Genomic DNA, 25226 nt, shown 5'->3' on the forward strand with positions numbered 1-25226 from the left:
GCTTGTGATTTGCTTTAAATTATCTTTCAGTAGAAGCATGGGAGAAGTGGGAAGAGATCCCTGAAAACACCTTAAGTAGATTTACAAAGGGTTTTAAAAACATGGAGAGCTACATTTAGGTGATTGGAAAGTTGTGCATAGATGAAAGAACACTTGTGTTTCCACAAACACTTGTGTTTTCCACAAACATTTGCATATACTTATTCGACTCTACTGAGCACTATCATGCAGGAGTGAAGGCAGGTGAACTCTTTCATTTGTATTGGAAAGATAGTGGTCATAAAGGAGGAACCTTAACTTACTCTTTGCAGTCCAAGGGTCTCCATGAGAAGAGAAACCTGAGTTACATACTTGGCTGTTTTGTCTGAAAGAAACAAAATGGTCATAGTGAATGGCTGGAACAGCTAAAGAAATACTGAGTAAAGTACTGAAATATATTGTAAGCAATAATGCTTCCTTTTGAGTAAATAATTGTTAATGCCTTCTGGAAATCTTGGGATATATAAACCATGCATAAAAAAAGAACAGATCTATATTTAACAGTGTGCATTTGCTGAAGGTCTGGACTTCATGTTTAACGTAACATTAAATGTGAAGAACTGTGGCCTGCGGGTGTTCAAGGAGCAAAAAAGCTGTTCAGAAAGAATACCCTGTATTCAAACAGTCTCTGGTGATAAAATCTAATAAAAGGAGAAATAAAACATCAAAAAGCTCAATTGTCCGTTTCAGACAGTTTGCCATCAGAGTAGTGACTTGGGACACTGGGTCACTCGTTGGCTGCTGGCTCAGCGAGTTGTCGTAATGCTCTGGTGGTGGTTGAGTGGTCTCTGTTAAATGATTTGCCCATCTCAGCCCAGCTCCTTGAAGACTGGTGCTAATGTTACAAAGAAGATCCTTGTGGTGGGTGATGTGTTGGCTGGTGTAGGAGACCAAGCATTTAACGGGGTGTAGCTTGCAGGTGGGTTGAATGCAAGTGTCACGGGGCAGCCAGGCAAGTGGATGGAATAACAAACCCCACCAGTCAGCAACATGGCATCTAAAATTGATTTACTGAGCAGGTTGGGAATGGTGAGTGGGTAGGAGTTTCCATTCTGGGGTGCACACACAAATCAAAGCCCTAGATCTTCACCACGTAGACCCAGGAGAAGAGGGCTTTTGCTGCAACCAGTCGACATGTTAGGTCCTGGCCTGGAGCTTGGCCTGTGCATGTAGTGATTCCTCCTTTGGTTCAGCTTTCTTGATGGTATTAGCTGTACCAGAAGCTCCCTGCAACCCTGAGGGGTTGCCCTCTTAACCAATTACTGCTCTATGTATTTCTCAGCGCAAGCAGCCCTGGGCCACTCTCTCTGACTTTTTCCTGATCTAAGACCAGTTACTGATGGGGAAGAGGTCGCTGTCACCCTCTCTGGTCACCCACCCGGAATGTGTTACTAGGTGTGAATTTAGCAACAGTTGCCTAATGAAGTTCTTCTGTTGCTTCTTTGTTTTCCAGTTCATGCCAGATTAGTCAGAGCTGAGCAGATGTAGTCAAAGTCTCATTTGACCGGGCAGTCTTTGGCTTTCAGGTAGGCTTCACCCCTTGACAGGGTCACCCCCTGACGTCAGCAGGAAAGATTGTACTGCAGCTGTCCATTAGCATGTATATTGAATATGATGGGAATATAATTTTCTAATGCAATTTTCAAGTGAGTGAACAGGCTGATACTCTGTTTTTAGGATGCATCACTACGTGGATTTTTTACATCTGAAATAAACTATAAAAAAAGAAGCACAGGGCCCATGTGGGGTGAAGATGCTGCCTGTGTGCCTGATTCCCCATGTGCCACGTGCTCACAGGCTTTCTGCCAGTAGTTCCCTCTTCAGGTCAGAGCCCTCAGGAAAATAGTGGCTGCAAATACTTTAGTGACTTCCCTGAAGTATAATACTTCTTAATACATAGTCTTCACATGGGCAAAAAGTAGGACAGATCTAAGTGGGGCTCTGCAGATGCTAATGAGATCACAAAGAAACTGCTTCTGGTTTCCTTCCTTAATGTCTATCACGTTCAAGAAACAGAAGGGTAACTTCTGCCTTGCTCCTGAGTTTGTACTCCTGGACCCTAAAGAACAGGATCAGAAGTCTGGCAAGTCTCATGTGATCAGTGCAATCCTGTTGACTCACTTGCAATCCCTTTCTCATTAATTTGATTGTAATATTGTGTGGAACTCAGTTAAAAGCCAGATGGGAATCTATGTTTGCCATGCCAATGCAATTACTATTATCAATTATATTTGTGGGATCATAAAAATATGGTGTTTGTCTGAAGAGATACATTTCCCCTAAAATGATGCTGGCAGGAATTCATTAAAATGCCATCATTTATAGCTTTACTGCCTATGTCCCATTGGAGCTTTTCAGTGATGTTGCCAGGAATCTTTATCAGAGTATCTAGCCCACACACCTGGGTCATTCCTATGACTCCTTGAAATAATAGCTCCAAGCTTTACTTTCTCCTCTGTCTTCTGGAGTTCTCTATCACTTAAAATACCAGACACACTTGAATGTAAGTGCTTTTACATTTAACAGATCTCGTTTATCTTTTAATAAAGAGTATATGAATTTAAGTGTTCATAAAAGGTCCAAGCCTGTCAATCAGCCTGAATTCAGCAGTGGAGTTGAGAAGGTTTTGTGGAGGTCTTCTGGAGGTTTTGCTGTGTACACATCTCAGTCTGATGTAAGAAAATACAGTATTTTTCCCTTTACTAAGCTACAGCATAGCCTAGCTGAACATGCATATTTTTTGCAGCCTATAGTAAATTGTTTTTCTTGCTACATTCTTGTCTTTCTGCCCTTTGCAATGTGAGTAATACTGGCATAGTTCACCCAACATTCAAATTGAGTAGTCTGCGTTTAGAGATGATGTTTGAGAGAAGGAAAATGTAAATAACAGAGCTGACTGTGTGTGTTTAAACCTACTTAAGTCACTGAATGCTTCAGTCAGTTTAATAGAGTTTATAAAACAGATAGGGAAGGCAAAACACACTTAACATGTTCAACAAAATGCAGGTTTAGATTTCTCACTGAATCGTTTTTCTATCAGCAAAAAGGTTTTTGTCCCAAATCAAGATTTCTTAAGTAGATGTTCACTCCACTTTCAAACATATAGAATCTGAAGGGTTAGTCAGCAGTGATGGAAAAGCATTCTTTAAAATATGCTGAAATTTTGCAGAAAACTGGTAGAAGATCTGTGTCAAGAAAAAAAAAATTAAGTCTTTTTTGCCTGAGTCAAATGGATGCTTTGGCTGGATGGGTATTTAAAGTCACTGTGCCTCAAGTTTAGGTCTTTAACTGCTGTACTGGCCTGCACCAGTGTAACTTGACCATATTGAGGAGCTCTCCATTTTGAATGGAAAAAATGACAGATCACACTATGCTGGTGTTACTTTCCTACCTGATCTCTGATTTTACAGTAAGCCACGTGGGTCAGGTTTCTGTCTGACATGACTGGGAAACTTGACAAGCTTGACTGGAATTCTTGTGATGCAGGTTTCCCATCTATTGGTAGCTGCACTAAGACAAACCTTGCACTAGACAGTAATTAGCACGTTGGGTGTTAACTTGGAGTTTCATTTTTCATTTCCTTTGCTGTACTTACTGCAGAGAATCAGTCGTAATGTGAATTTTAGTCAAGGAGAAACTGAGCAGGCAAATACTAGACTTCTGATTTGTGACAGGAGAGACAAGCACTTGATGTTTTACATAGAAGGATTTGTTTTGAGTCAGAAATATTTTCACAGGGTAAATAGTCAAATACATAGGTTAGAAGCTTGACCATTCTCCACTAAGAATAAGCTGTTTCTGCCACGTTCAGCTTTTGTAGTAATTTATCATCTCTATCCCCAATTTTCAGATATTTTGGAATGTGAACTGGGACATGGGTTGTAATTTTTTTCTCCCTTTAGAACCATATACAATTTCTGTCCTTCTAGGTCCGGGTTTTTTACATCTTTTTGGTGGGCTTTTACATTTTTCTGGTTTACTCCTCATTATCCTAGCAATACAACAGTGAGATGCAAAAGCTGTGTGTCAGGAGAAGGAAGTCAGGTTAACCTTACTGCTTTCAAAAAGCCCTATCTGCTGTAAAGGTATTCAAAGACACAAAACCTTTGATAAATAAATACAAACAAGCATCCTGTACCATCCAACACCTGCTTTATTTTCCCTTTTATTGAAAAGAACCACCAAATGGTGTTTCACTGAGTCATTACCTTCGATGTTTAAAAGAAAGCCTTCAGCAAAAAACCTATTTTGCTTGTTTGTTTTTTTTTTTAAAAAAAGACACATTGCTGTGACAGGCAGTCACCTACTCATGCCCAAAAAACACCTACAGTTTCCCAAAATAACAACACAAGGTTTTCAGCATTGCAGCTACTGAAGCATGGAGAGTCAAAACCAGAAAATGGCATGTGGTTTCCTCATGGCATCAGGTCACTACTACCATTCAGCATGCACGAAGGCAGTAAAAGAAATAAGTATTTGTTTTAATAAAGACAACAACAGGCAGACACTGGGTTTTACCAATTTTATTTCTAGACTTTAGGTTGTTTGTTTTTTTTTGCTGGAAACTTGTCTGTTACAGGTCTGTTGGTGAAAATGTGCATTTCAGACCAGTGATGCCAATAAGTACAATATAAAAATGTACAAATCTGAATTGCTTGCTTACTACAGATTGTTATAATAATGTGACAAATAAAGCATCTCTGTTGGCACATGAACCCACTTAATCTGGATTTGGCCTTTTAGTACATACAATATTTTAAAAGAAATTTGCAGTACACACTGCCACTCAGTGTAACACATAATATAACCAACAAGCACTAACTCAATAATCATGTTTGGTTCAGAGACACAGAGATGCCACGAACAGAAGTGTTTTATGAGGTAAGCAGTAAGAAATGTTCCTGAAATTTGGACAGAATGTATCCAGTCCTCCTGGGTCCTGCGACTGCTAGTAGCATTGCAATGCTTCATTTATATGCACTATGTAGGATCTTAACTGCATTTGCCTCAAAATGAGTTCTAATTCTGTTTTGGTTTAGCAGCATACAGGCAACAGCTAGATTATTCTTCAGCATACAACTCTGTTAGCTGGCTTATTTATGAGATTTACAGGCTTCTTAAATTAGCATTATGCTATAATTAAAAAAAAAAAAAACAAAATAAAAACAAAACAAACAAACAAAAAAATCCCTAGTATATCATAACAGATTAAACACACAAAATACTTAGAGTTCCAGAAGATAACCTATCATACCAAATGATGTGTCCCAACTGATGGGAAACCACATCAGGTGGCACACAAGAGTTATATTATAATGCACCTTTCATATATCAAGTGTGGCTAATAACACAGCTTAAAACTACTATGATAATAAACCCCAGATCAGACAAAGAATCCAGCTTTATAAAATGCGGAACGACGACAACAAACAAAACCAAAAAAAAAAAAAATAAAATAAAAATGGACATGACTTGATCTTCTGAAATGTCTGCTGGTTTTAAATTAATGCAACCTAGTTGCGAATCGCGAGACCCATTCAGAGCAACGTTCGATGCATTTCTGTTTGCAGTAGAACTATGAGGCACTGTGTACAAACATCAACACCTGGTCTAGACAAGGGTAACTGAAGTATGAGGTATTGTGAAACAGGAACCTTTTTTTTTTTTTCTTCTTCTTTTTTTTTTTCTCTTTTTTTTTTTTTTTTTTTTTGGAATAGAGCAGTAATCACATGAAGTAAAAATCACATCAAAAAAAAAGAATCTACCAACAAAAAAAAAAAATGATGTCAATAATATAATTTTCTATGAGAAAATTAAAACCTATAACATGGCAGTATATGACATTGTATAACAAAAAAAAAAAAAGAAACAAACCAAAAAAAAAAAACAAAACTGATCCACAAAATAGCAGCAAAACACAATGACAAAGATACAGAAAAGCAATGTTAATTTTTTTTTCTTTTTCAAACCATGCTGGGAATTTATCCATAGCAGCTCAATAAAAATGGAGCATCCACTCCTTTTTTCTTTTTCTTTTTTTTTTTTTTTTATATTTTAACTGTTTTTTTTTCGTTTTTTTTTTTTGTTGTTGGGTTGTTTTTTTCTCTTTTTTTTTTTTTGCTGTTTTGTGTTTGTTTGTTGTTGGGTTGTTTTTTTTACAATCAACACCTCAGCGGCAGTTTTCTCACATACGTTTCACCATCACATTCTCCTCGAGCATCAACTTCAACAGCTATGTCCACGTCCCTTCAGCTACTTTCTAAAATAATAATAATAAAAAAGATACATAGCCAAGATGTGCAAATTTTCTATTGGTAGCTAAATAAAGAAAAATGGGGCATATACTGGAATAAGAACTTCTTTCAAGTACTCCAATTTTCTTATCTTCTTAACTATGGCGTTCTCATGGTCAGCCTGCTTTTTGAGAAATGTACAGGAAGGGGCCAAACAAACTGCTTTGTTTTTGGGTTTGTTCTTTGAAGAGTGTCTTTTTTTCATCAGTAAGCTGTGTTAAAACTGCAACATCAAGGGTAGAAAGATCATTTTTTTCAAAAAAGAAGGGGCGATTGCATTATTTTTACAAATCATACTGGCCTTACGAACATCCTCTGCAATAAATATTCTTTTTAGCCTTAACTATAAATTATATATTTTAGTGTTTAAAAACCTTCAGCTGTAAAACATCTAGCGACAATCCTTAAAAACTACGTGTCCTATCATGTGAACCTTTAAGGCCCCCTAATTTTATAAAGATGAGTTGGCACCAAAGGATTTCTAAACTTCAACTTTTCTATAGAAAAGGATAGGCAGATATCCTGGCAATTTGTGGATGCAATTTCTCTCACTGGAACGCAACCTTCGGAAAGAAACAAAAAAAAAATCACCTCTCCTCTAACACCATAGTTAAATGCACTTGCTTTGCAATTCCAAGTTTGCCAACAAGCACTTATATATTTCCAAACCATTCCATTAAAAAACAAAACGAAACAAAAAAAAAAAAAACCAAAATAAATTCCCACACAATAAAAGAATGTATTTCCTATATCTAATGGACTGAAAGTGCTTTGAATGGAATGGTTTTAGAATATTACAAACAAACAAAAGACTAAAACTGTGGATTGAACCTGACCATAATTAGGCTGTGTATCTGTGGGGTCAGACCAGCATTTTACACAGGTAACTACAAAAATATGAAGATTACAAAAATAGAATATATTATGTCACTATTGCAGTTTCTCTTTATAATAGAGTATCGTATGAGTAGTACATTGGCCTTTCCCAACAATGCTAAGCTGGATCCCTACAAATGCCTTATGCACAGGCAATCCACAGGCACAAAAAAAAAAAAAAAAAGGTTAACATATAATAATGCTGCATACTAACATACACTAACTTACGGGTTACGTTAACCATTTATAAGGTGAAGAGGATAAAAAAAAAAACCAACTAAGGAAATAAAATAAACATTTACAGATGAATTATAAAGTGACTAAATGCACAAGCAAGCAAGATACAGAAAAGCCTAGAACTGCATTAAAGCTATGCTTTTTAAAGGAAAAACAAAAACCAAAAGAATATTTCATTTACTATCTAAAAAAAAAAAAACCCTCTTCTACTTTAAAAATGGTTGGTTGGTTTTATATGTAAGAAATCAAATCTAATACCTCCCCTGGAGACATTTTGTGTGTTAATGCCTATTTTTACAACATACAGACAAGAACACTTTAATATAAAAACTAGTTGATTATTATTGTATAAAATCCTCTATTTTTGTAGCACAAACCCCTGGGGGTAATGCAAATACTATTTTTTTCTTTTTTTAAGACAGTTTTTGGGGTGTGTTTTTTTTTGTTGTTGTTTATTTGTTTGTTTGAAGTCACAGATGGAAGGGAGACAGAGCAAGAAAAAATATAGCAAGACTGGTTTTCCCTTCTGGTATAAAAATGTCCTGGAGAAAAGGGTTTCTGGGGGGAAGATCCTGATGCTGATTCCTTCTCAGATGCCCTTTCTTTGCTTTTCTCGCCAAGCAAACCCATTAGAAGAAGTCCTCTTAAATGTTCACATCTCGCACATCAGTAGGTGTGCAGGAAAGGTCTGCTTCATCCTCTACAGTCTTTGTTTCTGAAGATACGTTGTGCTGCTGTGCCTGGCGTAGACTGGATTCAAGGAGGGATTCAATCTGTTCTTGGCAGGCTCGTAAACAATCCTAGAGATTAAACGGAAGGAGAAAAAGACCCAGGGTCCTTTAGAAAAACAGGAAGATCACAGAGCAAATACAATGTCTTGAAAAAGCAAGAGAAATATGTAATCAAGTTATCTGAGAGGGCAGCAGATTGAAAGGAGTGTGGGAAGAGCAAGAGAATCCCTGGACAGTGAATGGATTGGATGAGCTACCTCATTTTCTGCAGGATGCTAGCCTGGATCCAGACTTTGGCTCTCACCATCTGCTATTTAGCATCTCCATCCATGGTCCTCTGGACAAACCATGACCGAGGTCTTATTGTTAGTCTCAGCCCACAGGTCTACAGCTGAATGTGGTGGACACTCCACTACAGTTGACACATGTAGTAACTAACCCGGCAGGACCTGGACGCAGCAGAGATGTTGCAGCTTGTACTATTTTCTGCACTTCAGCAGTTCTGTAAAAGTCCATTCCTACCATCTTTTACCTCACTGCTGTCCTTTCTATACCTTTTGAAAAACAGAACAGTCTGACTGGACAGCAAAGTAAATCAATCAAAATTCAATGTGTTCCAAAGACATGAAACTGGGCTGGAGTCAGAGTTGGTCCAAGGATTGCTGATGCTGTAATGGTTTCTGCTTTTACCACAGAAACACTTCAGCAATAGTCCAGTAGAAGTGATGGTCATAAGCAGTGATCTTCCTAGGCTGAGTTCCAGTAATACAAAGTTCTTAGGTAAAAGTACCACGTATATATTTAGATATACATGCCCAAAGTTGCCTGCCAACTGCTGCTACATCCAGCAGTGGGCAGGTCAAGTTAGCTGACTGATTTCTAACTCAGAAAGCATCTGAACATCAAAATGTACCAGACTGTATGACCCCAAAATGGAGAGATCTTTCAGAAGCACCACTAAGCATCTTTGTAATCAAGCTTTCAGTCTGCTACCACATTCACCCTGAAACCTCAGTCAGGGTGAGATCTCTTTCCCTTGCTTCAAAAGCATTTCCTCAGAGCTGAATACACAGTGTTCACAGATGAGTGTTCAGGAGGGTGGGGAGGGTCTCGCCGCTGGCACAGACTTTGGTGTGAATTTAAAGCATCAGGCAGGATCAATCATGTCTCCTGTGGGGAAAGGTAGCTTCCCTCAGGCATTAAACTATACCATGAGTAGATATATCCCATTCTACTTAGCAATCCACAGCAGTTAAAAGTTGGAGAAGGCCCATTAGCTCAACCTGTTCAACTTCCTGCAAGTTCCAGCTGTGCTCTTGAGCCACCGCAGCGACACAACCGGTGCCTTACACGGACAGAACAACCACGCTGCGTTCTGCCAAAATTCCTCCAGCATGCTGTTTACTGATATCTTTATAACAAACATCCTAAGCTTTTCCCCAGCATATTTAACTCTGTGCATTAAGGACTTTGAAGTCTCCTTTCAGCATTGCCTTTTCTGATTTAACCTATGACATGTGTTAGCCCTTGCGGTGAACCCAGTCTTCCATGATAAATTGCCGTCAAAAGTGTTAGGATGTGCATGACTGAGAATGAATGTTGTTTTCCTGAGAGGGTGACCTGCCTGCTGTTTTCTTTATTTCCCAGTTTCAATTCTGCCTTCATTCAGAGGCTTCTTGTGTGATCTACCAGCTTTTCAGTGATTCCACTACCACAAGAATCTCCTCTGCCACCAATAAGGGCACATGGCATTTGGGGTAAAATAAGATTAGAAACCCAAGCAAACAATTCTCTGCAAGTCCTTTCTGAGAGAGAGGGAGGTTAATCCTACCTCTAAGCAGATCAGACCATCAGTTACAGCTCACTGAAAACACATAACCTATGACCTTTTCTGGTTTAAACCCTAGTGTAATATTTCCTCTTGACAGAGACACACAGCGTTTTAAATGACAAAAAGAAACGCCTCATATCCTAAAGTCATCATGCCTTTGGCTCCTACATACCTCTGGCCTTCACAATAAGATCTCTATGAAGTCCTTTCAACTCTTCCCAAGATAGGACGGATCAATCCTGACTGGAAGGCTCCTGCTTGCATGTCCTGAACCATGTACCTCAGTCCCACTTGGAATGAGGTGTATCAAAGAGCAGTACATGAATACAGCTGTAGGTATTTTTGGTCCAGGCACTCTGGAGGATAATTCCCTTTTAACAAGGTAGCATGTTCAGTGTTCCAAACTGAAAGCCAGTTCATTTTCACAGCAAAACGAACCCTTTTTGCTTTCTTTTTTGGGGGTGGGGAAGGATTGTTTGGTGGGGTTTTTGTGGTGGTTGTTTTTTTTTAATCCTGTCATTTGCATAAAGCATGTTTGAGCACTGAAAACTAAAACCATTCAAAAGAATTTCTATAAATACCTATTCTTCTCCCTCTGGAGTCCAGTCATGAATAATTACATAGGACTATGTAATTTAAAGGTAATTTTTGACCACAGAAATTTTTTTCCCCATGAGATTCTCAGAGTACAGCACACTGTATTTTTTAAAAACATAATCTTTATAATTGATTATGAACAGACTTATGTCTTAAGCTATGGTGGAATGAATAATTTTTTTTTATGTTTTTAATGTTCAAATCACCTCTTATTCAGATGACTGCTAGAAGAGTTTGTCTGCAGGAGAGTACTAGAGCTAGCAAAAGTGACTGCAAAAATGTAACATTCACTGTGAACAACCTCAACAAAGCTTGTTGCATTTTCAGTACTTCTCAACACTGAAAAGCAAATACAAAACTTGTGCATTACTCTGATAACTTCTCCCAACAACTTTTCTGCTTCACTACCCAAATTTTCAATGCCCACAGTTTGTTCAAGGTCATAAACCCTTCCTGGATTAATTAAGCTCCTCAGTGGAAAAAAAAAAAAAAAAAAAAAAAAGACTTGCTAGCTTAACTGATGTGGTCAAATACCTTTAACACACACAGTAGACATGATCAGACTTCAGGGTCAGATACTAAAGGAAACAAACAACAACAAAAAAGAAACTGCTTGGAAATCCTTTGTTACTGCCTGACCCGTTCTGGGTAACAAGCACATGTTTGAAGGTGCCTCTGAGTAGGGGCAGGTGGGAGACAAATTCCAGTGTACTAACAGACAGCATGGAAACCCAATCTAATCTAGTTTAGCAAATTTCTGGCCTGGAAATGAATGTCAGGTAAAATTCAATCCGTTTGGATGATGGGGTCAAGAATAGAATGATGGAAGACAGCCCAAGACTTCTAATTATGATTATCTGACTTCTAATTACCCCTGATCAAAGGCAAAATGGGAAATTGGACTCCTACCAACCAACGTAAACATGAACCATAGAGGAATTCCAATCAGGTGATATTCATTTTACTTTAGATTCAGCTTTCTTTGAGACTAAAGGTAAAAAAGTATAATGATATAACCTGAAATCCAACAGTCCAGCTGCTCTAGCTAATAGATAATCAGGGAGAAGGTTAGCCATGTTATAATGAGTACTCGTAATATTTCAAGACAATCCCATATAAAGCATATTCATTTGTTCCACCTAACAGGGGGAACCATCACTGGGGATTAACAAGCTTCATCTACATGCTAGTGAAATAAGATAACAGGAATAGCATCTGATACCCTGGATTACACAGGCAGGTCTTACGGGAAATTCTCCATGCAGGGGGATCCTGCTATGTATGAAACCAAGCACTTCTCTCTACTCAAAGCAACGGCAGTGAAAAATGCTGTTCCCTCATCCTATCATTCCATTACAAACACAAGAGTATACACATACATGGGTATCATTGTATGATTCTTATTTTCTGTAGCAACCTCTACAAAAACCTTACTTCTAACTCCTGCTGTTCTAACACGTGAATATGTTTAGCAATGAAAGCAGGAGGGGAGTTACTCCTTTTAAAGCTCTTAAGTTCAGGTCATACAGATTGTGGACTTGCAATGACTCTGGACAATAAAAACAAAATAAGCAAGGATCCTCCTTCTTGCTACTTTCTATTCTTTTAAAAGAGCTCTGGCGTCAACTAAGTCAACTCACATACTGCTGTTATCCAAGATGTGAATCAACTTCAGAGCTTTGTATCAGGAATGATTAAATCACGTTTTTGTTTGAATCAGACACTGCCAGAACAGATAGCAAGCCTAGTACTTTTCCTCAGTACCTGCTTCAAATATCTCACACTGGATGGTGGCCAACCATACAATGAAATATCTGCATTGTTCACAAACTGACTAAAAGCATTACATGTACATACCAAACTGAGCAGCATTTTATTTCAGCATTTGAAGTTCTTACAGTATTTAAGATTTCAGCACTGGATCCATATTACTTTAGCTGCAGTAATATACATGGCAAAGATAATGTGCTCAAAACTGAGGTATTGGTAAGGTGAGCAAAATAATAAGCTGAAGTACTTGTCAGCAGTTGTTTCACAGAGTCTATCAAAAGTAAAATACTCTTTTGTGAATTATGACAATGCATTCATCTTTCCAGAAATCACTCAATCCTGTCAACAAAGTCCAATTCTGCAAACCTAGTTTTGCAGTGTCTGGACTGGTACAGTTCTCAACGTGTTTTTATGATTAACATGTAAAATAATTTAATGGCATCTCAAAGATTCTGCCCCTATCCACAGAGTTGTCTTTATTTGACTCATTGTCCAGCGCTTGGAGACCTCACAAGAACCTTTTTAAAGCATCTATTTATTGGTCTTCCACATTGTTACAAAACAAAGCTCAACTCTGTCCCAACTTCACACACCATTATGACATGGATCATTGACTTTAGGTCTTCCTTGTAGGCTCCCTTCCTGGCCCATTCACTCATGAAAGGTTTATTGCTCACTAGTTACTGATGTGCATCTCCTGGAAGCTGCAGGGCAAAATGAGAGTCCTGTGAGGACCATCTACCTTGTCAGAAAGTTGTGGGACAAGCATTTGTTCCAAAAAGGAATTCAATACCAGCTACTGTGCAGGTCTAGCACGTAATAAACCAAATTAGATCATTAGAACTCTTTTAAGAAGGCCTTTTTCACACCACTTGGCACAATAAAAGGCCTCAAGAATGGTCAAAGATAAGGTCAGAGATACCACGAGGTCTCAGTAGCTATTTCCTCATCTTATTTTCAAAGTTTTGTTTTACACAGGCTCCTGGTTTAATGACCTACAACCAAACACAGCCTCTGACACATGCAGGGTTTCCTTTGCTCTGTCAGATGTGCCTCTGACAAACATTAGAGCTGGATGGGGCGTTCCTATCAGGGAACTACAGCAGAGGAGTAGCCACCCATTCATTATTCGTGGATATAACACAGCTGAGTAACTAGGATGGACACAAGAGAACACGTTCAAAAACCGCACTCTGAGGTTTGACTTTTGTCAAGATTCACTGTCAGATTAGCCCCTCTGCAGCGAGCAGGCGTTCATTCTTAAACTCTAAGGCAGGAGATCAACCAAAAGAGTCACTTACCGGATCACATTTGATAACTTGTGATAGGAAATGTGTGAGGCATTGATAGGAGAGGAAAGTGTTAGTGTTCCCCAGATGCAGGCCTTGCACAGCTGCTACCACACTGCCAGCTGCAATCATGGAAGGTGGGTTTGAAATAAATTTAATATCTGTATGAAGAAAGAAGAAAAAAAAAAAAAGAAGACTGAAATGATTGCTTTAGAAGCCTGCCCATACACATACACTCTTCTACCAGCATGGCTTCAGCTGCCAACTGTTGCATCCGAAAAGGCAGGGAAAATTTGTGAGCAGAAAGGTGCCTCCTGCTCTAAACTGTTACAGGTCCAAACCTGTGAACACTTATCCACACGAGCAACTGAACTTCAGTGAGTAGCCCTTCCTAGCACTACGCCTGGGAGGCCATTCATCACCTCCAGGTATTTTTATCATAAGCAGGGCCCCCATCCTTCAAACCCAAAGATACTTTGCTTACTTGAATAACACCACTGAGGTCAACAGCAGTATACATCTGAGAAAACCTGCTGGCATTCTGAAGTGTTTCACATGATCAGATCCTTAGGTGCACTCTAGGAAGGAGTCCTCGGGCCCTTGAAAGCACAAACCTTTGCACTGACATTCCAAGGAATATCGCTTTCATGAAAAACATCAACAAAAAAAAGCAAGCAAAAGACTGCTTAACCCTGTCAGGAGGCAGATAATCCATATTTAAATTAAGGTTTCATCTTCAAAATGCTTTGTCTCAACCTAGTCTCTTGTCAGTGGCTGCCATCCATCCTGGCAACAGGGATTTAATGTAAATGTGGCATAACTAAGTGACGGGGGTCCCAAGAATTGGCGGACAATCAGTTACATTCTGATGTGACACCATGCTGACAAGAGGCTGGGCCCCCTTCCAGAATGCATTGCTGTAGGTCTCTCCACAAAGCCACTCCCTTGATTCCTTAAGGGGCTATCTCTGCCATTTAGCCTGGGTTTGGTTTGGGTTTTGGTTTGGTTTGTTGTTTTGTTTGTTGTTGTTCGGGTTTTCTTCATAAGAATAATCCGCATTTTAATGCTGAGACTCCTTCTGCTGAACAGGAATGCGTTTGATCCCTGGCAGTGTACACCTTGCAGGAGAATCAGGCACAAAGGAAGTGGCACAAGTAAAACGGCTGATTTTGGGAGGAAGAAAGGGAAATGCCACATTATACACCAGAACCTGAGATACATTCCTTCAGCTTTTATCAGAAGACAACTTCCTCTGGGTTGAAAAAATACAAACCATCTGTCAAGCCCTTGAATGAAATCAAAGGAACGGACAGCTTAGAGGGCTCAGTGGAACAGTTTAAGGATTAAATCATGCCTCTCCTTTATGATGATAAAATAACTTTGGTGTAAATGTTTTACCAGTGAAACCAAAGCCTTCAGGACTCCATCAAATTCCTCTCTCTGAACCTATTCATGTACCTCTGACACTCCATTGAAGCCCTGACCAATACCCACCTTCAAAGGGGCATTCTGCCCAGCATTTTATGAACCTTCAAAATTCAACTGATACAATCAGCTGTGGTCAAATGTTTGTGATGCACTGCCAATGAAAAGGCAAGCTTGATCTAAAGTCATCTTATTTATGGCACCATTCTTAAAATAAATTTTGTTTATCCCCTTCTCCTAACCTGTCCATTTCCAAGTAGGTATGAATACACCACCAACCTTCTAGCAAGCTTCTGTCCTTCCCAAAAATCAAAAGTAGTCCAGATTACTGACACTGCACACATTCCAAAGCCAGTCCCTAACTAGAACATGGCTACACAGACTTCAGAAATGAGGGATTTTGCTAGGCAAGCATGAATTCCACCAGGATTAGGTTGCTCAGAGGGGTATGGTGGCAACACGTTTGTGCCACTGTTTACTGAGCTCCCCAAACAGAACATGACCAAAATGTGTCCGTTTCATGAGTCCATCCTGACAGGATCACGTTTGCCTTTCATATTTGCGTTCTTCTTTTAAATGAAGCAGTAAACAAGAACATGAATTCATAGTCACACCCTCATTCTTTCCAAGGTGGAAAAGTGATAATGAAGTTTAAATGACCAGTTTGTGTCTGTCCCTATAACCACTCCAGACAAGCAGCATGGACTGCCTTTTTGTTGCAACTCAACAAGGAATTATTTGTGGCAGAGGCCACTAATTTCAGCATATTAATCAGGGGGCCCCTCTCGCCTGTAATTGGATGCCCCCAAGTGAAGAGTGTGGCATCATTGTCAGCCTCCATCGCCTCATCTTGCGCTATTGAGCGCTCAGGAACAAGGGGGCTTCGGTGAGATGAATTAGACCTGACACAGCCACAATGGGGTAGGGGGCCCCATCAATTGAAGCACACATCCCCAGTAGCCTATCTGAGACTTCATCCAAAAAGAATAAACAACTTCAGCGTTGTTAAAAAGAGAGAGAGAGAGAGAGAGAGGAGGGGGAGGAGAGAGAAGAATGCCAGCCACCCTGAAGGGAGGACAAAGCAGGCATATAGGCGCTGCAGCGCTTTAAAAAAAATTCCTAACAAGGCGAGTCACCCCTTTTCCTTTTTAAATGGAGCAGCAATTCCATCCGTCTGGAGAGCTGGGGGCTATGAATGAAAATCTTTTCATTGAGGCAAATCAAAACTGCGAACATAAATCACTTGCTGCAAGATGCAACAGGTTCCAACTGGTCACATACCTTGAGACTCCCGATTTTATAAAGGCCGGAGAATAGGAGAATTGTAACGTGCTTGTTTCAAAGGGGGATCGTTCTTTCTCCACCCCAGAGGAGGAGAGGGACAACAATCATAATAGGAATAGTAATAATATAAAAGGGGCCTGGTATGTTTTGATAACCAGAGGAACACAATGAAATGCTGAAGCTCCAATATTTGTTGCTATTCATTGTTACACGTGTATAGAGCTGCAGTTCTCCCTCAACACTGGTCTTAACTTGGGCCAAAAGAGGCCTGCTCCCTTTTGAGCTCTCCCTGCCTTGCTCGGCCATGCCAAAGCCCCATTCATTAAGCTCAATTATGTGTTAACTTCAAACAACCCCTGGTAATTTTTTTTTATTTTTTTTTTTTTCTCCCAAACCTACCACAGCACAAAGACATCCTTTGGTGAAAATAGATTTTTCAAAACTAAACCAAATCAAACAACTCCACTTCTACTCGCCAGACAACTGAAGAGGGAGCTTAGAAGGAATTCCCCTGAGCTTCACCTTGCAGTGTAACCTTCTCTTTCTGGAGCAAACACACCACACGCTCATCTACAAACACTTCCACGGCCTTCACCTTGTTAAGCCAACTGGCGGAGATTTTATTTTCTAAGCAAGCATTATTTTGCTGCCTCTTCTTAGGAGACCCTCTTTTTACAGTAGAAGCCACAGGCTGTACTTCCAAGCAAAGAATATCCTGCACTTGCCCTTGAGGCCACTTAAATGGGTGTCAGTGTTTCCAGTGGACTTTGGATTGGGCCCCGCAGCATCCAGGCAGCACAACGCATTCGCAGTCCATCTAGGTTCATTTTGGCAAGGGGAAATACAACACAACCCAGCAACAGCAAAGCAAAGTCCAGATGCTACTTAAGCCACATGTGATCTTCACTAGCCAACAAAGAAGTCATGGGGAAAGCAAGAGGTAGAGAAAATCCTGACATCCAAAAATAACAATAAAAAGAGAGAGCCTAGTGGCAGCCTTCCTGAGTGCTCTTTCCCCAGGCAATATTCCCAACTTCAGTAGGGAGCTGAAGAGGGCCCCAATTCTGGTGAGCTCAGTACTGTTTTTTTAAAAGCTAAGTAAAACTCCCAGAACATGGTTCTCATTTTCTGATCCATTCTCCAGCTGTGGTGTGTAGCAGTGTTAAATAAAAGCTCTGGATGTGCTTCCTAAAAGAAACATAACAACACCGACAGTAGATCAAAGTACTGGACTCTTAGCAAGTCTCCAACCTTTGAACTACTCTTGTTTTCATCCCTGTCATTGCCAACACAACAGCCTAGGTTAAACATCCCCACATCCAAAGGGGAGGCCGGGTAGCTGTTCTTTTTAGCCAACAGCAGAGGAAGCTTCAAACTTAGCAAACCATGTATTCAGAGTCGCAGCAGCCTTATCTGGTAGCATCTGGCATGGAGAGTTATATCTGATTTTCCCAAAATGTTGCTGCAGGTAGTCTGAAGGCAGTTGGAAGGTTGGAGCACTCCGAACACTGAGCATCATTCCAGGCAATCTTAATTTACAAACTGCCCCTTATGCTGATGTTAGGCCCAAGGAGAAGAGCAATGCCAGGGTTTATGAATTTCTCTTTTATGGCTCGGTCCTTCTACCTTCAGGCCTTTGCAGCAGGGCCAATTCTGTGACATAATTTTTTTCTTCCGAGTGCCTGCAATCTTTCTTCAATCTTTTTACCAAATCCATCTCTGGAAAATAAACTACACACCATTAATTTGTGCCACTGACCACACACATCCCACCGAGGTTTTCAAATGTGGACACTTCTTCACGAGTCCAAATGCAGGCTTGGTCTCTTTTTTCTTTTTTTTTTAGCACAACTGCTACTGGATATTAGCATTTACTAACGCACTGTATCTCCTTTACACTAAGTTTTTATCAGTGTCAACATGAGTGCCTGGCATTCCTCTTTACGTGCTACTGCAAAAAGAACATTTGCTTTGGCTGCTTTTTCTTCCTTATTCTTTTGCCATCCCTGGGTTGGTCTCGCCACGCTAAGAGAAAACGTGCCGAGCACGTTTTGTTAAGACAGTGTATCTTCCCTCTAGAACTTCTTTTGTCCCTGCTCCTCCACTCTGTCCTGTGGGAACAGCGAGATCTGGAGAAGAAGAAAGACTCTTCTAAAGTTTTTTCTCCTTCCCACTTGCTAGGGTTCAGCGGGTAAAGCCGGCACATGTACCAAGGCATACACACACGGTCCACACGCAAACATGGGAACTTCAAAGAGCCAGCGCACGCAGGGTGCCCTTGAAACCAAAGATCAGGCCTCTGCAAACCTGGCCCAGCCAGCAGTCTCTCTGGAGGCTGCCCTGCACATGGCTTCCCAGCAGCACGTGGTCCGAAGGGTGCAGATGGCAGCGGCTGGGTCCTGTGCCAGGAAAGCCTCCGCGCCGCGTGGCCCTCCTCCAATCCACCAGCCACCGAGGAGGGGAGGGAGGGAGAAGGGGGGGAAAGAGGCAACTTGAAGAGGGAAGTTTTAAAACCCCCCGCGCAGAGCTATTCATAAGCTCAATAAATAAATAAATAAATAAATAAATAAATAGATAGATAGATATCTCCCTCTGCTTTTCAGAAACGGTCTCAAGAATGAACCCACACGGGGAGGGAAGGAGGGAGGGATTCCCCAGCCGGGCTGGGAGCCTTTTGCAGCCCCCACATAAAACCTGGCACATGGAGGTGAAGAAATCCTGCCACGCTGAGCTGCCACTCCATAGCTAAGCTACAAAGCAGGGAGGTACCTCCCTCTCCCTGAGAAGAACACATACTCAACTCAGCAGCAAAATATCCCCTGGCGGGGGGGGGAAGAAGAAAAAAAAAAAGGCAAAAAAAAAAAAAAAAAAGCCTTACCTCTGCAAAGTAATCCACCTTCTGCAAACAACAAGGGGCAATAATCGGGGCTTAAACTACCTCCCCACAGCTCTGTGAGGTCGCTTTAGAGCACAGCTATGGGAAGCTTTACAAGCCGGGGGTAGGTGCGTGTAGGGGAGCGAGACGCTTTGCTTAACGTGCAGGGCTCATACCTGTAGCGCACAGAGCCACAAAAGTCTGAGCATGTTTACGGATGATCTGCTTGGTGTCCTCTGCCAGAGGCATTTTAGTAAGGAAATGTTCAATGAAATCGTGGGGGGTCATTGCAGCCAGATTCCATTTCAGCTTATTCACCAGAAGCAGCTCCATTTGCTGCAAAGACAAGAAGGGGGGGGGGGGGGGGGTGAAAGGGGAAGAAGAGAAGAGGAAGGAGAAGAGGGAAAATGTGGTTAGCTCCGCTCGCACACGGCTCCGGACGAGCACTATCCGCAGCTGGCCGTGCCAGCCCCCAGCCGAGCGGGGAAGGGGCGCCGGGGGAGGGTGTTTCCTCCGGCGGTGGAGCCAGGGAGGTAGTGGGGGGCACCGGGGGGCACCGGGCAGCACCCCGCCCCCCCCCCCCCAAGCAGGCACCCTCCGCACTACCCCGCGGGGCCGCCAGGGGGAGCCCGCGCCGCGCTCAGCCCCGCGGTGCCGGCGGGTCCGGCCGGGGCAGCCCGAGGGCCGCGGCAGGGGGAGCGGGGGGCGGCCCGGGACGGACACGGACACGGGTAGAGAGACGGACAGAGCCCACCGACACGGCTCCGCTCCCCTCCTTTCCCCTCCTGGGTCTCCGCTGCCGTTGTGGCTACAGCTCCTGCAGCCTCCCGCCTGCTGCCGGCAGCCCCCTCCCCGCCTACCCCGGTGTCGGAGGGTTTGATCATCAGCGGGGTTGGGTTTTGGTTCGGTTTTTATTATCATTATATTTTTTTCCTGAGGTGATTAAACGTGAAATTACCAGTAATTCGTCGGGTCTAATGGAGTTATCTGTATAAATGCACAGTTTTTCTGCGGTCAGAGGAATAGTTTCCTTCATTTTTGAAGCCACAAACATGCAGGTAGCTCCCAGCAATTGCAATCGGCTTTTCTTGAGAGGTTCAAACGACAAAAATCTGTCCAAATAATTCATAGCCAAGGGGAAAACTTCCTCTTCGCACTTCTGCTCCTCGCAAACCTGAAAGAAGGAGAGAAATCGTTGACGAATAATTTAATATAAAGCAAAAAACGGGCTTGTCCCGCCGCCCTCGTCTTCCCTCCCCCCCTTCCTCACCCCCAGGCTTTGCAGGGCAAGGTTGAAGGAGACGAGGGGGGGAAACGCAGCTGAAGGAAACGGATAAATAAGGGGAAAACAGAGCAATCAAAGAAAATGAAAGAGAAAGTCACGAGTGACAAAGTAGGGGAGAAATGTGGCATTAGAAATCCGCAGGCGATTCATGGTTAAAAGTGGAGGGGGGGGGGTTGTGTGTGTGTGGGGGGAGGAAAATCGAAGAGGTCTGTCCCCATCTTTCCAGCCCCTAGAACAAATTTTTTAAAATTAACAGAAAAATGGAAGCGGAGAAAAATGCAAGCTCCCGTGTCTGGGAAGGGGGTGCAGAGCTGGGTTTGCCCACGGATTTCTTTATTTCGCTTTTATTTTTTCATCTAATTCGCCGTTTGTTGCTGCCGATTCCCTTCTCTGGTCGAGACACAAAGGTGGCGTCCAGCCTCATTTCCCCAGACGTCATCTTTTCAAAAAATATTTAAAAATATTTAAAAAATTATTCGAGCTCTGGAAAAAGGTTGAAAATGAAGCGGCGGGGGTCCTTTACCGAGCCCCGGGTCGATGGTCCTGCTGGGGGGCTCCGGAAAGGCCCCCCGAAGTGAAATTCACCACCTCCCTCTCTCGCCCTGCAGCACAGCCGGGCGCGACATTTCCCAGCGCAAGGCAGGGCGCTGCGCTTTCAAAAATTAATTAAAAATAGATCGCGGGCTCCCAGAGCTTCCGAAAAGGCATGAAAATGTAGCCCAGCTCTTGGGGTTCCCGCTGGGAGCCCCCCTAGACGTGTCCCGCCAGGAGACGAGGCCTTTTCCAACTCTCTTTTCCCAGGCGACCTTGCAGATCGCGGCCGCAGCACAAGCATGCCTTTGAGGGGTGACCACAGCTCGAGCCTCTCTTCGCGCTGAACAAAGAAACTTTCACCCTGCAACTCCCCCAAGAAATGCCGGAGCCCCTCCGGCCGGTCCCCCCTGCCCGCAGCCCCAGCGGGGTCCCCCGGCCTCCGACCTTCTTCCCCGGGGCCTCTTCCCCCCGCTCCCCCCCGCAACACACACCCTTGGCTTGCTCCCCGGGACTTTCTTAATTTTTTCTCTCGATTAATAAACACTTTTTTTTTTTTTTTCCCCCCCTCTTTCTTTCTTTCTTTGCAAATAAAACGAACAAAGATGGCGCGTAATACTGGCACGGGCAGCCACTTGCATACGTGTACAAGGATATTAATTTTAAAATTAAATCCTCAGAGAGGAAAAAAAAAAATAATTAAAAAAATAATTTAAAAAAAAATATATATGGAACTGGCAGGGTTTGCCGGCGGCCCCGCAACTTACAGCCCGAGGGCTCGGCAGACCAGGAGGTGGACGGGGGGGGGAACAAGCAGCCGGGCTCCGTTCCGCCGCTACCGCCTTGCCCCGACGGCCGGAAAAGGTGCCGGGGTACCCCCCGCTCCCCGAGGCGGGGAATTGAGGGGGTGGCGAAGGGGGGGGGGTGGTGTAGGGGTGTTAGGGGTGTGTGGGGGGGGGTTCCTCCGCCGCCCCTCCGCCGAGGGACCCGACTGCTGCAGCGGGGATAAAGGAGGGGGAAGCCCGGCGGCGGCGATGCCAGCCCCGGGGCCGCGTCCCCTCGTTACACGCGGGCGTCTCCGAAGCCAGAGCAACGTGTTCCGCGCCGGGGGAGCTTATTTCGGTGTGGGGAGGTGGGGGGGGGGGTGTAGGAGTTGGGGGTTGGGGTGGGGGGGGAGCAGAGGAGATGGGGGAGCAGCTCTCCGGCTTAATTCATTTCGGCGCCGCAGCTTTGCAAAGAAAATCCCCCGAAAGATACAAACCTCCAACATCCAAGTGGCAACTATTTTCCTCATATATGGCAAGATTTCTTTCTGCACGCACTTGAAGTAGGAGACGGAGGGCGAGCAGGTCTCCTCCGCCTTCAGCATTGTCTGCAGCACCCTGTCATTGAGGAGGTTGGCATCCAGGTAGCCTCGTCGAATGGTCTCCACCTCGCAGCACAGCAGCTGATGTTCCATGTCTGCCTCCGTCGTCTCGAGTCAGTTTTCTGCAGCAGGACTGAGTCAGTCGCTCGCTCGCTCTCTCTCTTCCCCTTCCAGGAGTCCCTTGGATGCTGCTTCTGCTACTGCCGCTACAGCCCTCTGGAGGCTGCAAAACTTTCTAACTTCCAACAAAACTCTCCTGTATAGTCCCTGTGACGTTACTGTTGTTAAGCAGAGATCAAAGCACGAGAGAGAATGAGAAAGAGAGAGAGAGAGAGCCAAAAGCAAGGGGCAGAGCCCTAAAGCCATCCCATAGGCTTCGAGTCCTTCCCCTTTGCTTAGCTTATAGAGAGCAGGGTTTTAATGCAAATGCAAATGAGACAAGGGCTTGCTTTCTTCAAGGGCAAGGGAGAGGTGGGGGAAACCCAAATTGTCTCTTCAGTGTATCATGCATAATTTTAAAAATGGAGCGAGTTCTGCAGTGGGAGCCAAATGATGAATGGGGCTAGGCCACACACAGACACGCAGGGATATAAATACAAGGAGCCTTCCTTGGTATTATTTTACTGGGGGCTCCGGGGAGGGGGAGCAGGGCAGCACCAGAGTGTCGCTGTTCGTGATCAATTATTATTATTACTGCTATTATTATCGCTGTCGCCGATGCGTACCTGCAATATCTGTCATTTCAAAAGGTGCGCTCCCAACTTGAACTCCTGCTCTTTGTAGCTGATCCCAAGGGAAAAGCTTTTTTCCCCCGTTTCCTCAGTCCCATTTTCTTTTTCCCAGACGAGGCGGTTTTGCTACATGCCAGAAACCTTTTGAAAGGAATTGGGGTCTCCCCTTCCTCTGCCAACATGGTGCTTTTCCTATTGCTTTTTTTTTTTTTTTACATTTTTTCCTTTCACTTCAAAGGTTTTACCCCCCCCAAAAAAATAATAAGAAAGGGGGCACAGAGGTGGCAGGGGAAGAGGGTGATGGCTCAACCCGAGCCGCAGCTGGGGGCAGGCCACACTCCTGCACCCCACCCCCTCTTCTCACTGCCACCCAGAAAAAAAATATCCCAGCAGAGCAGCAAAATGGTGGCCAGAGCTTCCTCTAGCACCTAAAGGGAGATGAATCGGGACAGAAAGGGGGGGGGGGTGGAAAGGGGGTGGGAAGGGAGGTGGTGCCGGAGGCCTGCTGGGGCCTCATCCGACGGGGCCCGCGCTGCCAGGACGGCCTGTCCACGCGTGACGTGCAACGACGGGGCCCCACCGTAAATAACTCCCCGTTCCCTGGCCGAGCTGCCCTGTACCTGAGAACACTTTGCTGTGTTTTCCCATAAAAATAAAATAAAATCAGCCTATCTTTCTCAGCTGTTTTGAGGGACGAACAGGGGAGCTTGGGGCCTGCCGGAGAATACCGGCGGTGAAGCCGACGCGCCGCGGCGGGAGGAACGACTGGTCCTGCACCAGGATGGGAAAAAGCAGGAAGGCCATCAACTGGGGGTGGGGGGCCTCAAAACCTGGGGTGAACCTCACGCCCTGGGCGCTTCAGCATCACCTGGGTGAGGCACCAAGAGTAGGAACACCTCCCGGCGGCACCGCGCGCCCGGCGGCATCGCCAGCAGGGCTGCCAGGGTCTCCCGGCCGTGGAGCCATCCAGCATCCCCTCCTTGCACGACCTGCGGGGAAAGCGGTGCCAAAAGATCACAGGGCATGTTGTTGCACGGTTGCGTGTTTACGTAATCGCCCTGCGTGGAAACAGCTGCCCGCCTTGCCTAGTTCACCGGTTTGTCCGACCATTTATCTCCACGTTGCCTTCGCCTGCTCAAGGCGGACGTCGGAGGCCCAGGATCTCGGTTCCCCTCGCGCGCCGCAGCCCGTGGGGCCAACCTTGGGAGGGTTATTCTGGGCGAGGAAGAAGCTGTCCCCCCTAAACCGTCCTGTCGCGCTTCACGCACGGGACCGCACGCTTCTGTTTTCACAGCTTGGGTTGGCCAGGAAGGCTTTTAATTTTTTTTAAATGAAGAAACACGCCACGACCCCGCGCTCCCAGGCTGGAATCCCGCCTGCTCGCAACACCGGGGGGGTCCGATGGAAGAGATTTTTTTATTATTTTTTTTTTTCCCCGCACCCCCCAACACCTTTATAAGGGAGCAGCTGCTTTGGGGGTGCAGGGAAGGCACTCGGGGGAGCCGGTCCCTGCCCCTTCTCCTCCCCAGCACGGTGCCAGCACTTCGCCTCCGAACATTTGCTCCCGGCCACGTCGCCGGAGCGGCCCGGCCCTGCCCAGGAGCACGGATTCTTTCCCAGCCCGGCGCAGCGCCCACGCCTCCGGCATCCTCGCCCTGCCGGTGCCTCCCGGTAGGGGTGGGTTCGCTGAGGGGTGGGTGTTTTTTTTCCCCCTCCCCCTCCAAACCACCCCCGTTCAGCACGAGGCCGGGCGTTTCATTCACAAACTCGGCTCGGCGGGGCGGGCGGTGCCGGCGGCAGGGAGCGGGATTGGCCGCGGGCCCGGGGGAGCCCCGGCGGGCGGTGCGGGGCGGTGCGGGGCGGCCGCAGGAAGCGGCCATTAGCGGGAGCCAATGGGGGAGCCGGGCTGTTACCAGGCGGATCGGGCAGATCTGGGAGCGGGGCTCGCCCGGTCCCGCCGAGACAAAGGGGGACTGGTCGAAAGTACCATAAGCCGCGGTCACACCAGCCCGGCCCCCGACAACTCGCCCCGGTGGTAGCTCCGGGCTCCGCCTCCCGCACCGAGC

The 25226-nt window shown here is 44.5% G+C and overlaps 1 protein-coding gene across 2 annotated transcripts; it reads right to left on the reverse strand.

Annotated features, from left to right (window-relative positions):
* Positions 1-299: 299 nt before the first annotated feature.
* On the reverse strand, positions 300-22807 carry CCND1 (cyclin D1). 2 transcript variants are annotated; one of them, XM_051622589.1, is made up of 5 exons: positions 22325-22807; positions 20206-20421; positions 19424-19583; positions 13676-13824; positions 300-364 (listed from the first exon to the last, which is right to left on the reverse strand). In XM_051622589.1, exons 1-5 carry the CDS (start codon positions 22520-22522, stop codon positions 344-346), a joined length of 744 nt encoding a protein of 247 aa, XP_051478549.1. In that variant the 5' UTR covers positions 22523-22807; the 3' UTR covers positions 300-343. The 2 variants fall into 2 exon arrangements, with proteins under 2 accessions (XP_051478549.1, XP_051478548.1); XM_051622588.1 differs by lacking the exon at positions 300-364 and adding an exon at positions 6132-8245.
* Between the last annotated feature and the right edge of the window lie 2419 nt (positions 22808-25226).

This window comes from Apus apus, chromosome 5 (assembly GCF_020740795.1).
Source record: "Apus apus isolate bApuApu2 chromosome 5, bApuApu2.pri.cur, whole genome shotgun sequence".
Taxonomy (NCBI): Eukaryota; Metazoa; Chordata; class Aves; order Apodiformes; family Apodidae; genus Apus; species Apus apus.

What these genes read in the sequence shown, in the direction of transcription:
- CCND1 (XM_051622588.1), bottom strand. Translation starts at nt 22,522, where the DNA reads ATGGAACATCAGCTGCTGTGCTGCGAGGTGGAGACCATTCGACGAGGC. An exon ending in TGTGGCTCTGTGCGCTACAG is followed by an intron (nt 13,825 to 19,423) that starts GTATGAGCCCTG and finishes TTCTTCATACAG; the next exon opens with ATATTAAATTTATTTCAAAC. An exon ending in AAGTTATCAAATGTGATCCG is followed by an intron (nt 8,246 to 13,675) that starts GTAAGTGACTCT and finishes TTTAATCTCTAG; the next exon opens with GATTGTTTACGAGCCTGCCA.